The sequence below is a fragment of the Girardinichthys multiradiatus genome, chromosome 4 (genome assembly GCF_021462225.1).
Source record: "Girardinichthys multiradiatus isolate DD_20200921_A chromosome 4, DD_fGirMul_XY1, whole genome shotgun sequence".
Classification (NCBI taxonomy): domain Eukaryota; kingdom Metazoa; phylum Chordata; class Actinopteri; order Cyprinodontiformes; family Goodeidae; genus Girardinichthys; species Girardinichthys multiradiatus.
In genome coordinates this window covers 42,650,527-42,666,897 of record NC_061797.1, presented here as the reverse complement: position 1 = coordinate 42,666,897, position 16,371 = coordinate 42,650,527, and the positions used below count along the sequence as shown (strand labels likewise).

Genomic DNA, 16,371 nt, shown 5'->3' with positions numbered 1-16,371 from the left:
TGGAAGTACCTGCACTTGTGGAGCTCTTAGGTTTACTCGCAGAATTTCCATACGGATAGCTGCTCCGGACGATGCCACGAGGTTTGAAGGAGGAACTGATCTCCAAGTCCAGCTGAGGGAGGCAGTCCTTACTTCCCTTTGCACTTTCAGTCTCTGACACTGGACCCACAAGAAAATCAGATTCAGAACAGACACTTTGATGTTCATGAGAAGCAAAAACTATAAAAAATAGGAAGAGATGAAAGCAGAGGAAGTATGAAAGCCCATGTGGCTGGAACTCTATCATGTATTGGTTTCTAAAAGAGCAGAGGGTCACATCAGATGAACTACTGACAGGAGCTGCAGTCGCTCTCCTTCTTATCGTCTTTGTTGGGGACGGAGTCCTGGGGAACGGGGTCTCCTCGCCGAACTTCCTCCTTGGACAGGGAGTTATAACCCAAATCCGACTGATCTCCTGGAAAACCGAAAGGAAAACAACTGAAAGACAGATGCAATGCAAACAAAAACTAAACTGTGTGTCAGTTCACCCAAAGATAACTTTTGTTTGGTGACTATTTCTCAGACAAAACAGACATCTATGTTTATTTAAATCTGGAGAAATTGCAACTTCAAAAAATAAATGTAAAAAAATAATAAAATAAATAGTAGTAAATAAATGAATAAGAAACACAAAAGAATTGTTCATCAATTTCTTCCCCAGCTCTGAGGATCATAAGAAGGCCAAATGGTCAGCTACACCGAGATTGATAAAGACATCCACTACATGCCCTGCAGATCTCTACAGTTTCTGCCAGAAAATGTTTTTTTTCACAGCTGCTGATAAATTTGACTCCTTTCTCCGTCTTCAACTTCTAGGCAACTGTCTGTCCAAAGATTTTCTCACTTTCATGTCATCATATCTAAATTAACCATGAGACACCGCAGCTTCTGTGTAATACCGTTTGAAGCTATATGCAGCTCCCTGCAAGTTTTAAAAAAGTCTTTTCAGCACTGAAATAATAAATCCATCATTGTAGCTTAGCTGTAACATCTCTCAGCACAAAGTGCCAGTCTGCTCACAGAGGCACCATCTCCATGATTAGAATGATGTCCATAATCTAAAAGAATGTGCCTCTGGGCAATTACACTCCATAATTAACAATGACAAAACACAGAGAGGACCGAGAGTAAGAGTGAAGGGCAGGAGAGGAACGAGCAGCAGACGGATGTGTCGGATAGAGGAATGACACCATCGACTCGGAAAAGAAGTGAGAAAAATCTAACAACAAAAGAGACAAATGCAGAGAAAGAAATGGAGGCGGACTGATTGAGAGGTTTTACCTGGGTGGAGAGTGGCTTCTCTGAGCTCAGAGCCCACCCAGGGTGAGCGGGCCGCCACGGGCCTGGCACCCACGCTGTCGCCCCCGCGGCCAACTGCATGCAAGGGCAGCACAGGCAGGGCCAAAGTGAAGGGTAGGGTTACGGACAGAGCAGAGCAGAAACCACAGCCGCAAAACCAGAGGAGTGAGAGGAAGTGGTGAAATAAAGGTGGAATATCGAGCACCAGAGGGAGGGAGGTGTGAAATGAGGAGGAAAACAAGTAGAGCGGAGGAGTACATAAGGAAGGAGGATAATAAAATGTCAATGAGAGAAAAGAAAAAGATGTAAACCATGACGAATGCCGATGGCAGCAACCATCTGAAGTGTACCTGTGCTAGATATATCGTCAGTGGGGTCTACTTTGACGGAGTCAGAGGCGAAGGGGCTCTGCTCGGCCAGGTTAGGCTCAGCAGAGCTATCCAGACTGCCATGACTCACAGCGTCCAGGTCACTGCCGTCTGCCCAGAAACAACAAGCTGTCAAAGAAAGATGGCTTTTTGCGTCATAATGCCTCAACTGCTCTTTGTTCTGTTTATTAATGAATGCCTTCATGTTCCTGGAATTTACTTATTTCAGTAGATGGGTTTTAAATTAGACATGAATAAATCACAGAGTTCCTAGTCAAAGTTTCACTTCAAAATCAGCTATTTTTAAACCAGTTATAGAGTATTAAAAAAAGTAACTATGACATTAAGGTCAGATGGATGGATGGACAGAGGAATGGGTTTAAAGAGTGGATGGATGGATGGATGGATGAGTTTAAAAGGATAGATGGATGGATGGACAGAGGAATGGGTTTAAAGAGTGGATGGATGGATGGATGGATGGATGAGTTTAAAAGGATAGATGGATGGATGGACAGAGGAATGGGTTTAAAGAGTGGATGGATGGATGGATGGATGGATGAGTTTAAAAGGATAGATGGATGGATGGACAGAGGAATGGGTTTAAAGAATGGATGGATGGATGGATGGATGGATGAGTTTAAAAGGATACATGGATGGATGGACAGAGGAATGGGTTTAAAGAGTGGATGGATGGATGGATGGATGGATGGATGGATGGATGGATGGATGGATTCATTCAAAACTGTCCAGCTCTAATCCTTGCTGACCATATTATAGATGTTAAGTGAATCAATAAGATAAAAAAGTTGAATTATTATCATTTTCAATCACAGGAGATGAAGCAGTGCTTCCAGTGACAAGAAAAAAAGGCCTCCAGAAAAAACGTGCCAGTAAGTACCAAGAACAAGCAGAGAACTGGAACACTTTATGTGTACCACTTGTAATCAGCACACAGCAGCTCAGAGATGCAGCAAACAAAGAAGAGAAATCTGTATATTATGTCTTTACTGGGTGTAGAAATGAGTTTAACTGGAACAACTGAGTGTTTCAAAGTGGATCAGCACTGAACTCGGGTCAGGAACACAAAGCGCCGGCTGATAACGGGGAGGATCTTAATAAAGCAGGGATTAGCAGCACGGGGATTATCATGCACCGGGTGTGGAAGAATTCACCCGCATGCAGGGAAGTAAAATCAACAAAGTATCACCATTTATATTAATAATTCATTTAAAGTGCCTGTGACATCGAATTTTCATGATCCAATTACATTTATTGGAAGGAAACATTAATACAATATTTTAAAAGTAAAGTCATCCCACTGAAATGAGCGGTTGTTGAGACATATGGTCATAACTTTCACTAAACAGGCATTTCCAGACTACTCCTTTGCAATTTTGTTGAGCTCTTTCATGACGTCAAAGGGGAACCCCCACAACTAACTGCTGCTAGAATGGCCAGCACACAGACAGCAGCGAAGAATCAGATGTTTCTGTAGATATATTTCAGTCACTATCACAGGGAGACGCAGCAGAGTCAGGAGAAGAAAGTCAGCTTTCATCAGATGGCAGAGCTCAAGTGCTGCGACGTGCGGACGGCCATCTAATTTGACTAGTCTATTTCTGCCGGATGCCGGAGTCAATATGCATGAATCCTACCGGACCACCAGGAAACAGAACAAGCACAACATCCGGATTTTCAAAATAATTCTCTGAAGAAAGAATACAGGTCCTTCTCAAAATATTAGCATATTGTGATAAAGTTCATTATTTTCCATAATGTCATGATGAAAATTTAACATTCATATATTTTAGATTCATTGCACACTAACTGAAATATTTCAGGTCTTTTATTGTCTTAATACGGATGATTTTGGCATACAGCTCATGAAAACCCAAAATTCCTATCTCACAAAATTAGCATATTTCATCCGACCAATAAAAGAAAAGTGTTTTTAATACAAAAAACGTCAACCTTCAAATAATCATGTACAGTTATGCACTCAATACTTGGTCGGGAATCCTTTTGCAGAAATGACTGCTTCAACGAATTTGCTTTCATCCGAAAAAAGTACTTTGGACCACTGAGCAACAGTCCAGTGCTGCTTCTCTGTAGCCCAGGTCTGGGAATGCGGCACCTGTAGCCCATTTCCTGCACACGCCTGTGCACGGTGGCTCTGGATGTTTCTACTCCAGACTCAGTCCACTGCTTCCGCAGGTCCCCCAAGGTCTGGAATCAGCCCTTCTCCACAATCCTCCTCAGGGTCCGGTCACCTCTTCTCGTTGTGCAGCGTTTTCTGCCACAAATTTTCCTTCCCACAGACTTCCCACTGAGGTGCCTTGATACAGCACTCTGAGAACAGCCTATTCGTTCAGAAATATCTTTCTGTGTCTTACCCTCTTGCTTGAGGGTGTCAATAGTGGCCTTCTGGACAGCAGTCAGGTCGGCAGTCTTACCCATGATTGGGGTTTTGAGTGATGAACCAGGCTGGGAGTTTTAAAGGCCTCAGGAATCTTTTGCAGGTGTTTAGAGTTAACTCGTTGATTCAGATGATTAGGTTCATAGCTCGTTTAGAGACCCTTTTAATGATATGCTAATTTTGTGAGATAGGAATTTTGGGTTTTCATGAGCTGTATGGCAAAATCATCTGTATTAAGACAATAAAAGACCTGAAATATTTCAGTTAGTGTGCAATAAATTTAAAATATATGAATGTTAAATTTTCATCATTACATTATGGAAAATAATGAACTTTATCACAATATGCTAATATTTTGAGAAGGACCTGTAGATCTCGCTCTGTTAATAAATACACACATATATTTATATATAAATGTGTATATATGAGCCGTTGTTGCATTAGATAAATTAGATCAGTTACTGGGTTAACTAAGGTATTATAAACTGAGCAATTAAACATTAAATGCACCAGATTAAGCAACAAATATAGCTTCACTGCACTCAGTGAACTCACCCATTATAGAACAAAGCACATGAAAATATCTGGATCCATAAAACGAAAAATGAAGCAGTTTAACTTCCACAGAATGAGTTGCTTTGGACTTATCTGCGTATTGTCCTTGGTGCTGCTCCGGGCTTCGCAATGGACTGGACCAGAGCAGATACAGTGTAAATCCAGGGTTACAATATCTTTATAGCACTGAGTTAAACAACCGGATGCTAAGTGAGCAGCATGGAGCAGCAGCAGCAGACACAACCGATGATTCAAGATCTGGGGACATTACCTGATGTGTCATTTTTTTTTACTTTATATTAGAATCTGTAGAGAAACATTCATTTAAAAATATTGTATGCACGTGTAATATATCCTATTTTAATAATAAAAATTTCGGATTTTTATTAATGCTGACATCTAAATGTACTTTTGCAACAAGGACGTGTTCTTACCTGCTGAACCTTGATCAGTTTAGCAACAGCAGCAACAACCTTTTCTTGTTCAAAGCAGTTTGCCGAAAAGTACTCCGATCACAACTGGCTGTGCTTGGTGGGACCAGCCCATCTGTCCCTCCTCAGTTTTCCAGCTCTGACCCTTTTCACTTCAGGAAAGTAGTTCAGATTAACGGCTGCTGTCGTAGTATTGCTGCTACCACCAACAATGCACTGTTTCACCATATTAACTCTGTTTGCAATGCATCTTGGCCTCTACCTAAACTGTTCTTTAACGCTCACACAATGAATGACCAAGACTACCCCTCTGATGTCACTTCCTGGCAACTTTGGACTTGCAAAATTTGACAACGAAATATGCCTATTTTGTCACACAATTGCCTTTAATCAAGTCTTTAATGCTAAGATGTCAATTCCTGCGCATTTTCTTAAATATTAAAGATATTTCCTTTCAATATCTGCATTTGAGTGAGAAGCGTGTCACAGGCACTGTAAAACTAATAATAGGTTGTTAAAATGATTCTACATTTTAATTGACTTTTGCTTAAATTATTTAATTTTGGTTATGAAGAATATTTTTTATTTAATAAATATGATCATAAATAACAGATGTTTTATATGTTGAAAAAAATTAATACATTACAAATTTTAACACTAGGTTTTTAAAACTAAGTTTAGTTAATTTTAATTAACTTAACTTATTTATTGAACTAATCAAGCAAAATACAATGCAAAAAATAAAAGTAGTAAAGGCTGTTTTTATAATTAAAACCACAAATATTTTTTGAGAAGAGGGATTTGATTAATCATTTTTTTATTCTATTTGAATATTTATTTTTGCTACCACATTTAAATAAAAGGATAAAAAATGAACTAAACGTTTATGTTTTGTACCTGTTTTTAATGTCATGCTTTGAACTACACATGCATGACAAGATGATTTTCTAGGCTGTTTTAGAGTTACTTGAAGTTTAAGATTTCCCAGAAGTTGGTTAATATTCTTCAATTTGTGAACAAATTTCTCTTCAGATTTTAGAGATTTTTTTTAAACATTAAATGTTAGCCTCAAAATCTGCTAAATGCTTTTGGATTAGAAACCCAACCTCAAATGGATGATATACACCCATAAGTGGGGCTGTGTGGGGTAATAATAAGCAGTTATTATCAAACCTACAACAGCAATCAGAGCAATCTCAGTTTGGAAAATCAGGAGGAAATTTTCACCGAGATGTCAGGCTAAACAAATTAGCAAAATTCAACAATTTCTTAACCAAATCACTTATACCGTATGATCTGAGCTGTTGAATATGCAGCAGGAAATAACAAAAAAATATCAACGACAAAATGAGTGATGAGTGAAAGTTGGTTGGAGTCAAAACAAGCCATTGTAGATTAATGATCAAGAATTGCGATATTTAACCTGCTAAAGTGTACCCGATAATCTGAAGGGTGAAGTTGACACAAAAACATATTTTTCCACTAATTTTTGTACTAATAATAAAAGGCGTTTTCATGTAAATATCAGATGTTCTTGGTCTGCATTAGTTCCAAACAACATTTCTTTTTTCATTAATGACTGATTACAGTTACCTGACAGAGGGCTCTGGATGAGAGGTCCATGTCGTCGCAGAGCTCTTTTGAACTGAGCCACGCCCAGAATGACATTTCTCAGCTTCATCCACAGGAAGTATCCTCCTCTGGTGCTGGAAGGCCACGTGCTCTCTAACACTGCCTGGACACAAAACGGAGGAGGAAAGTTTGGTGGCGGGAAAAATACTTGATGTTTTTCCAATCTCTCAATGCTAAATGTTCTATTTATTTCCAAAGAAAAATTACTGAGCTTGAAAAACATAATTTACGAATAAATTATAGCTTCTAATTTTACCGTCAAACGTCAAAATATCCTGAGGGACTTAAAACTGGGCCTAATTAGTTGTTGAAGGTTTTAACTACTGTAGTCATTAGTGCACAGTTGAGCTCAGCAATAATGAAGAAAAAGATAAATAATTGAGGCCAACTGAGTCACATTGGAGAGTCTCTGTTTATCCCTGAGATAACTTTCAATGGTCCCTAAAAATATTTAAAACATATCTATAACATTGAAAGTGAACAGAACCAGGCTTACTGGGCTGGCTTTTCTTGAATGGAAATTCTAAAGATGTGGACCAACTTAAACATGGCCGTCCATATAAATTTTAAATGCAATACAAATATTTTTTATGTGACAAATCTGAATTACATTGTAATTATAGTTCTTGTTTCCTTGAGATAAATAAATTAGATTTTGTTACAGAAAGAAAATAAAATTTGTCATCTGCTGATAAGTTTTGTTTTCTCTTGAAAAGCCAAGAAGACATCTAATTTCTCCAGACATTTTCAGATTGAATAATAAAGAAATGACTTGCAGGTCCATCTTCAAGGATTTTCTTGTATCAAGATAACAAGTTGGGTTTTCTCTGAACTAAGTGAAAACTTTTTTGTGTTACATGCAGCTTAACTTTCTCAATTATCTTCATAATATTTCCATGGATTGTTTTGAACAGTATAAATATTTTCAGCAGGTAATTTGTTTTTTTATTAAATGCAAATAAAACCAGATTTTCTTTCCTAAACTGATACTCTTACTGTATTATGTTTTATGATGTCTTATATATGATCCGAAACAAAACGTTCTGGTTGAATGAAAACCATTTTTAAAATGAATCCGACAGGCGTATTTATAATTTTGGCCTCAGCTGCATGTAATGATAGAACGTTTCATTTCAAGCTGAAATCAGACATTTTGGACTTCAAGGATTCCCTTTTTAAAAGTTTCACCTGCTGTTTTGTCAAGAGATCAGAGACGTGCATCTGATAAAACATCGACAGAAGGTTAAGTTTAATACAGTTTAAAAAGACGCACCAAGTCCTTCTAATGTCAAACTTTTCAATGAGTTCCTGCTTTTACAGATTAAGATGAAATCAATGGGTCAGCACCAGGCCCCTGCAGAACTTAACATGCTGAGAAGGTATTCCAGCCATTTGATTCGGGTCTGTCTGAATGCCGCTGGACGACAGAGTGTGATGTTCTGGTGCCAAGACCTCAGGAATCTCACTGATTATCGCGTTGTAGCCATTTATTCTGCTAGCTCTGGCCTCATGCTCAGGGCGCAGATCCTGTTAACACATCATCAATCAACACCTTCATGGTGACAGAGATGCAAGAAGATAGCTCTGCAAAGATCTCTGTAGAAATTAATATCAGTTTTACAGTTTATTTGAGGTAAACAAAATTATGTATATATGTTCTTTCTCCAGTTGGTGACTTTTAAAGTAGCTGCTTAGATGATATTTTGACTGAAAAAACTCCACATAGTTCATCATAAATTACAGTTGTGTTGTACTGAGTTGACAGAGGTAAAAGGGTTGTCAGGGTTTTCTGTTGTGCTGCAGCAATGAATGTGCAATTAGGCTGCCTCCAAGTCTGCCTCTTTCCAAGATGCCAAACCTGACCAACCTTTACCGCTGTGGCCTTGATACCTGACAGACCACCCCCTCAATGCCTGGTATACTGCCTTATACAGGTCCTTCTCAAAATATTAGCATATTGTGATAAAGTTCATTATTTTCCATAATGTCATGATGAAAATGTAACATTCATATATTTTAGATTCATTGCACACTAACTGAAATATTTCAGGTCTTTTATTGTCTTAATATGGATGATTTTGGCATACAGCTCATGAAAACCCAAAATTCCTATCTCACAAAATTAGCATATTTCATCCGACCAATAAAAGAAAAGTGTTTTTATTACAAAAAACGTCAACCTTCAAATAATCATGTACAGTTATGCACTCAATACTTGGTCGGGAATCCTTTTGACGAAATGACTGCTTCAATGCGGCGTGGCATGGAGGCAATCAGCCTGTGGCACTGCTGAGGTCTTATGGAGGCCCAGGATGCTTCGATAGCGGCCTTTAGCTCATCCAGAGTGTTGGGTCTTGAGTCTCTCAACGTTCTCTTCACAATATCCCACAGATTCTCTATGGGGTTCAGGTCAGGAGAGTTGGCAGGCCAATTGAGCACAGTGATACCATGGTCAGTAAACCATTTACCAGTGGTTTTGGCACTGTGAGCAGGTGCCAGGTTGTGCTGAAAAATGAAATCTTCATCTCCATAAAGCTTTTCAGCAGATGGAAGCATGAAGTGCTCCAAAATCTCCTGATAGCTAGCTGCATTGACCCTGCCCTTGATAAAACACAGTGGACCAACACCAGCAGCTGACACGGCACCCCAGACCATCACTGACTGTGGGTACTTGACACTGGACTTCTGGCATTTTGGCATTTCCTTCTCCCCAGTCTTCCTCCAGACTCTGGCACCTTGATTTCCGAATGACATGCAGAATTTGCTTTCATCCGAAAAAAGTACTTTGGACCACTGAGCAACAGTCCAGTGCTGCTTCTCTGTAGCCCAGGTCTGGGGAATGCGGCACCTGTAGCCCATTTCCTGCACACGCCTGTGCACGGTGGCTCTGGATGTTTCTACTCCAGACTCAGTCCACTGCTTCCGCAGGTCCCCCAAGGTCTGGAATCGGCCCTTCTCCACAATCTTCCTCAGGGTCCGGTCACCTCTTCTCGTTGTGCAGCGTTTTCTGCCACACTTTTTCCTTCCCACAGACTTCCCACTGAGGTGCCTTGATACAGCACTCTGGGAACAGCCTATTCGTTCAGAAATGTCTTTCTGTGTCTTACCCTCTTGCTTGAGGGTGTCAATAGTGGCCTTCTGGACAGCAGTCAGGTCGGCAGTCTTACCCATGATTGGGGTTTTGAGTGATGAACCAGGCTGGGAGTTTTAAAGGCCTCAGGAATCTTTTGCAGGTGTTTAGAGTTAACTCGTTGATTCAGATGATTAGGTTCATAGCTCGTTTAGAGACCCTTTTAATGATATGCTAATTTTGTGAGATAGGAATTTTGGGTTTTCATGAGCTGTATGCCAAAATCATCCGTATTAAGACAATAAAAGACCTGAAATATTTCAGTTAGTGTGCAATGAATCTAAAATATATGAATGTTAAATTTTCATCATGACATTATGGAAAATAATGAACTTTATCACAATATGCTAATATTTTGAGAAGGACCTGTATACTGCATAGATCACCAGATCAGGGAAATGTGACACCAACAACAGAGACGTGATTTATAGCCCACAACGGTGTACAACCTTGGAGGAAAACTGCTTATTTCACTTGTTTCGATCCACATAAAAGCCGATCCTGCAAATATGTCACTGTGGTCCCTCCTGGGTAACAACTGTGGAGTGCTTCAATAATCTGAACATAATTATTAATGAATAAATAATCAACATCAAGGCTGCTGTGGGTCCACTTTTTATTCCTCATGCAAAGCTGTATGTCTTCGGACCATGGCTTTAACTTCATCTACTGAAACAAACACTGAAGAGCTGATTAACAATGACCCCACATTTTCCACCCTTTTCTGGACTGTTGGAAGAGGCCAAAGTACCCACAGCAAACTTAATGCGGAAAGACCCCAGGCTGGGAGTCCTTCTTGCTGCAAAGCGATAGGGCTAACAACTGTGACTTTGTGTAGCCCAGGTTTAAATATAAAACCTGAATAAAAAAAAAAAAAAAAAAAACACGAATGGCTGCTTATCTAGTCCTGAAAAAAACTTAAACTGCATTCATTTCCAGATGCTGCGGGAGTCCTGCTCTTTCTACATCTCAGTTGGATCATCTCATCATATATTTAGGGCTGCAGAACCTATACTTTACTTACGACTGCTCTGTATACATTTTTGCTGTGAAAGCCACCTCCAAAAGGTTTAATATATTGCCATTCTCACATCACATGCTAATGGCTATCAGAACTGTACACTATACACATACCTTGTTGTAGTAGCCGTAGGTGATGGCATTGGGGTGAACGCCGGCCTTCTTCATCTCAAAGAGGACTCTGACAGCCAGGACAGGCTGGCCATACTGTCCACACAGCTGCATCAGGACCCGGTAGCACACCTGGGTGTAATCGGGTGTGATTGTTTAGGCAGGAAGATGGAAGCACTGAACGCTGACTGAAACAATGAGGCTAGAGCACCCCGACTGATTAGACAGGAAACGGCTCATGTACCTCATCAGGAGGCTGCAGCTTCTTGGCCTGCATCTTCCTGAGGACGTCGTAGGCGGTGCGCAGCGCCCGGACCTTGGAGTGACAGACCTTCACGTACGCTGGCAGACAGATGAACCACAGGCCGTAACAGTGACGAAGCAGGCACTTGGACCACAGCTGAGGGATGGACGAGTACTTCTTGGCTATCTTCTGCGCTGATTTGATCTCCTGGGGATAAAGATAAGTTATACCGGCACTGCTCAAAAAAAATTGAAATATCGGGAAAAAAGTATTAAATTGTCAGTCTTTTTAGAAAGTGAAACTCAGAGATTCATTGAACATATAGTGAAATAGTTCAGGCTTTTACTTTTTGTCATTTTGATGATTATGGCTTTTGAAACTGAAAACCCACAATTCAGTATCTCAAAAAATTTGAACAATACGCAAGGTCAATATAAAATGATCTTTTAAATGGAAATATCAGGCTTCTGAAAAGTATGTTCATTTCGATGCACTCAATACTTGGTTGGGGCTCCTTCTGCATGAATTATGCATTGATCTGGCGTGGCATGGAGGCGATCAGCCTGTGGTTCTGCTGAGGTGTATTGGAAGCCCAGGTTAATTTAATAGCAGCCTTCAGGTCATCTGCATTGTTGGGTCTGGTGTCTCGTCTTCCTGTTGAAAATACTCCATAGATTCTTCATGGGGTTCAGCAGAAGCCAGTTTGCTGGGATATCAACCACAGTAACACCATGGTGATTGAACCAGCTTTTGGTACTTTCAGGAGTGTAGGCAGGTGCCAAAGTCCTGATGGAAAATGAAATCAGCATCTCCATACAGCTCCTCAGCAGAAAGAAGCATGAAGTGCTTCAAGCAGCATGGATTCTCTTCATCCAGACTTGATTTCTAACTTTACTTTCATCTGAAAAGAGGTCTTTGGACCACTTCTTTTGGGCCAGTTGTTTTCTCCTTAGCCCAGATAAGACCCTTCTGACATCTCTGGTTTACAAGTGGCTTGACACGAGGAAGGTGGTTTTTGATGCACTGACTCCAGCCTCAGTTCACTCCTCGTAAAGCTCCCCCAAATTCTTGAATGAATTATGTTTGATAATCTTCTCAAGGCTGCAATTATCCATGTTGTTGGCTAAACCATTTCCTGCCACATTTTCTCTCCACTAAATTTTGGGTTTTCATTATCTGTAAGCCATACCAATCCGAAGGAACCAGGTTACTGCTGCTCTCACCTGCTTGGTGCGTCTGAACATCGGGGCAGGACTGGTGGGACAGCTGTGTCTGGCAGCAAGGCGGGAGGAGGGTGTCCGCAGGCCCTCCACAGGGTCGAACAGCTCCAGAGTTAACACCGGGAAACCATCATACCTGTGAGACAACGGCCAGACACATATTACGGAGATGTTCCATCACAGAGTGCAGCGCAGCCCTACTTAACGAGTTTATTTTCAACAGCTGACAGAAGTTGCACAAACTGCTCAAAGAAGCGGTCTTGATTAGGTCCAGAAATGGGTGAAAAAGGAGACAAGTCCAGAGACAAATTTCATAAGACCTTCATAAATCTCCGAGAACTATTGATGAAGATGGATTTCAGGAGAAAAATCAGGCTGCTTGGTAAACAAATATACAGACTACAGGGGTGGTTTAAACTTTTTCACAGTCCTGTACATTAGCGCTCCTTCTGTTTCTATGTCTGCCCCCATTAGTCTCTTGTCTATTATTTTTTGTTTCTGTAGATTCTCTCCACAGCCTATGCGAGCCTATACAGCAGTGGGGCAGTTTCCCACCCCTGGCCCCCCTGTAGATCCGCCCCTGGACCAACCCCACTGTCCATACATCTTTTCTATATAATCAGTCTGAGCATTACTCCACTCAAGAACTTTATGTTCTGGAAATGGAACATGGAGAACACCTTGGAAACATACATGTTTTTCCATTCTGTACTGGACTAAAACAACCCTTCAGAAGGTCCAGTTTGTACCTGTAGCACAGTGGATATTCCTCCCCATCAGGCAGAGGCGGCAGCTCTGGAGGTGTGATGAAGACTGTGTGCTCGCTGCGCTGGGATTCATCAATCTCGATCAGCCTGGTCTCGTCGGGGCGGTCACCATCCACCTGCGGACCGCAGCACACATATATTCCTGAGTTGCGACGCTTTCATTTATCTCAACTAATGGAAATAGGGAATATTGTACTGAGCAAGGGAGGAGAATCCTCCTAAATCAGAACAGAATGCAACGTCATTTGCATGGGTCAGTGTTTGGTGAAGATACAAATTGGACTCTTGTACCTAAAAAAAAAACAAAAAACTTCAGGGTAATTTAATGCTGTGGTGAAGGTGAGAGAGATGAGGGAGGGTGACAGTAGATGACCTAGTTTTTCCTGCCCCACCTCTCTCTTTTCTCTGATTTATCCCCCTACCTCTGCAATCTGTCACATACAGAATGAATAGCATCCGGACACAAAGTAAAGCTACAATAAACACATTCTCATTCATCACAGATTTAATGATATTAATGATAAAACTGAAAATGGAAAAAAGACAAAGCCAAGCAGCCTCTAATGAGAACAAATAAAGCTCCTATAATAGAAAACTGGCAGGAAAACCAGTGCAGCAGCCTAAGCTACATGGAGATCAGCTACAAGCTTCCTGCTGTAAATGAAAAACACTGAATCTAAGTAATTAAAATTAAAGCAGACAGAAACGTATAGTTTCAACTTGGGCAACAGAGCCGACTGACATCACAGGTCTAGGGGTGTTAGGACCTTCTGTGTGCTGTGTGATTAAAACATTACACACTAAAACAACTGGAGGTTACTGTGAACCAGCTGTATGTCTGTCTCCTTTTTACCCGTGGAGCCACAAAACATCTGCTTTGGTCAAATATTTTGATGGGTCAGCAGCCTCGCCCGAGTACACTCGGCAGATGCAGAGCAGATCTGTGAACACCATGCATGTGAATCTTCTGAAAGGCCACCAGCAGCAGCAGAGCTCTAAATCTGCTGCCTCAGCCAGGTCACTTCAGCCTACTATCTCACAGATGTTTCGTACCAAAAGACAAATTCTGATCCCGGCTCTTAGAAAAGCTTTTCAGATGCATGAAAGAAAACTGATCGGTGACATAAAAGACAAATTATTTTCAGAAATACTCACCATCAGCCGCCATTACTTTTAAACATCAGCATCGCCCACAAAAAACTGCATTTGTTAACTTCTAGAGAAGCAGGTTAATACTTTGTCATCTAGACATTCATTTTTTGGCTAAAATAATATTTGTATTTTAGGAAAAATATCTTGTTTCTTTTAGGTAATTTGAATTAAATAATTATCTGAAAGGGAATGAATGGAGAGAGCTAAAGACTAGGGCGATGGCAAGCAGCCATTCCAACCTCAAAGACCTGGAGGTCATCATCAAAGATAAATAATGAAGACACCAGTGGGTTACAAGAGGGGTTTGATTGTTATAATGCCAAAACAAAATTCCACTGATTACTGAATTGGTGGCATTTTGTTATATAAAAAAAAAAAAGTTTTTTTTTCTTACAAAATTATTTTCATTATCTTTTGAGCCTGTCTCATTTCAGATACCAGACACAAAACTTATGTTTCAATCAAAACCATCTTACATCTAAATCTGCCAGGGGTATGAATAACTGTGTTTAACCATATGAAGTTTAAGAGGGTTCTGCATCTGCCTGGGGGTCTCCTCCCAGCCCTGAAAAGCTCTAAAGTGAAGGTCTCCAAGACACTTTTTGATTATATGTCTGAACCACTTCAGCTGACTCCTTTTGATGGGAAAGAGCAGAGACTCTACTCTACAGGTGGACCTAAAGATTCTGAAACAACTTAGGACTCCAGGAGAGTTCTTCATTCCACCTTAAAACAAGGCTGCTTTGTGGAGAAAGAGCTTTTAGCTACTTTTATCTGGGATCCATTTCTTTCTCGTCTTGATCCATCTTTCATGGCAGTACCTGGAGCATAAAAGGAAAAAATAAATGTAGAGTTTGGCTGTTTAGTCTCAGATCTTCCTTAAGTGTCTGTCCCAAGCAGATGAGGATCTTCTTCACAAGTCATAGGAGGACGGTGCTCTGAAAAGTTTGATAAAGAACTGTACAGGTCCAAAATATTAGCATATTGTGATAAAGTTCATTATTTTGCATAATGTCATGATGAAAATTGAACATTCATATATTTTAGATTCATTGCACACTAACTGAAATATTTCAGGTCTTTTATTGTCTTAATACGGATGATTTTGGCATACAGCTCATGAAAACCCAAAATTCCTATCTCACAAAATTAGCATATTTCATCCAACCAATAAAAGAAAAGTGTTTTTAATACAAAAAACATCAACCTTCAAATAATCATGTACAGTTATGCACTCAATACTTGGTCGGGAATCCTTTTGCAGAAATGACTGCTTCAATGCGGCGTGGCATGGAGGCAATCAGCCTGTGGCACTGCTGAGGTCTTATGGAGGCCCGGGATGCTTCGATAGCGGCCTTTAGCTCATCCAGAGTGTTGGGTCTTGAGTCTCTCAACGTTCTCTTCACAATATCCCACAGATTCTCTATGGGGTTCAGGTCAGGAGAGTTGGCAGGCCAATTGAGCACAGTGATACCATGGTCAGTAAACCATTTACCAGTGGTTTTGGCACTGTGAGCAGGTGCCAGGTCGTGCTGAAAAATGAAATCTTCATCTCCATAAAGCTTTTCAGCAGATGGAAGCATGAAGTGCTCCAAAATCTCCTGATAGCTAGCTGCATTGACCCTGCCCTTGATAAAACACAGTAGACCAACACCAGCAGCTGACACGGCACCTCAGACCATCACTGACTGTGGGTACTTGACACTGGACTTCTGGCATTTTCTTCTCCCCAGTCTTCCTCCAGACTCTGGCACCTTGATTACTGAATGACATGCAGAATTTGCTTTCATCTGAAAAAAGTACTTTGGACCACTGAGCAACAGTCCAGTGCTGTTTCTCTGTAGCCCAGGTCAGGCGCTTCTGCCGCTGTTTCTGGTTCAAAAGTGGCTTGACCTGGGGAATGTGGCACCTGTAGCCAATTTCCTGCACACGCCTGTGCACGGTGGCTCTGGATGTTTCTACTCTAGACTCAGTCCACTGCTTCCGC

At 40.7% G+C, this 16,371-nt stretch overlaps 1 protein-coding gene across 6 annotated transcripts in view; it reads right to left on the bottom strand.

The window, feature by feature from the left end:
• Positions 1 to 16,371, bottom strand: part of LOC124867034 (C-myc promoter-binding protein-like) — a 93,004-nt gene that overhangs the window by 17,464 nt on the left and 59,169 nt on the right. For 2 of the 6 annotated variants that reach the window (XM_047363219.1, XM_047363222.1), the window contains exons 9-17: positions 13,215 to 13,348; positions 12,469 to 12,601; positions 11,246 to 11,452; positions 11,005 to 11,133; positions 6,702 to 6,843; positions 1,689 to 1,835; positions 1,321 to 1,413; positions 335 to 454; positions 10 to 159 (exon numbers count right to left, since the gene is read on the bottom strand). In XM_047363219.1, coding sequence (XP_047219175.1) covers positions 10 to 159; positions 335 to 454; positions 1,321 to 1,413; positions 1,689 to 1,835; positions 6,702 to 6,843; positions 11,005 to 11,133; positions 11,246 to 11,452; positions 12,469 to 12,601; positions 13,215 to 13,348 — 1,255 coding nt within the window. The remainder of the gene's footprint in view (positions 1 to 9; positions 160 to 334; positions 455 to 1,320; positions 1,414 to 1,688; positions 1,836 to 6,701; positions 6,844 to 11,004; positions 11,134 to 11,245; positions 11,453 to 12,468; positions 12,602 to 13,214; positions 13,349 to 16,371) is intronic. The other 4 variants (XM_047363225.1, XM_047363224.1, XM_047363221.1 and 1 more) reach the window with 3 other exon arrangements.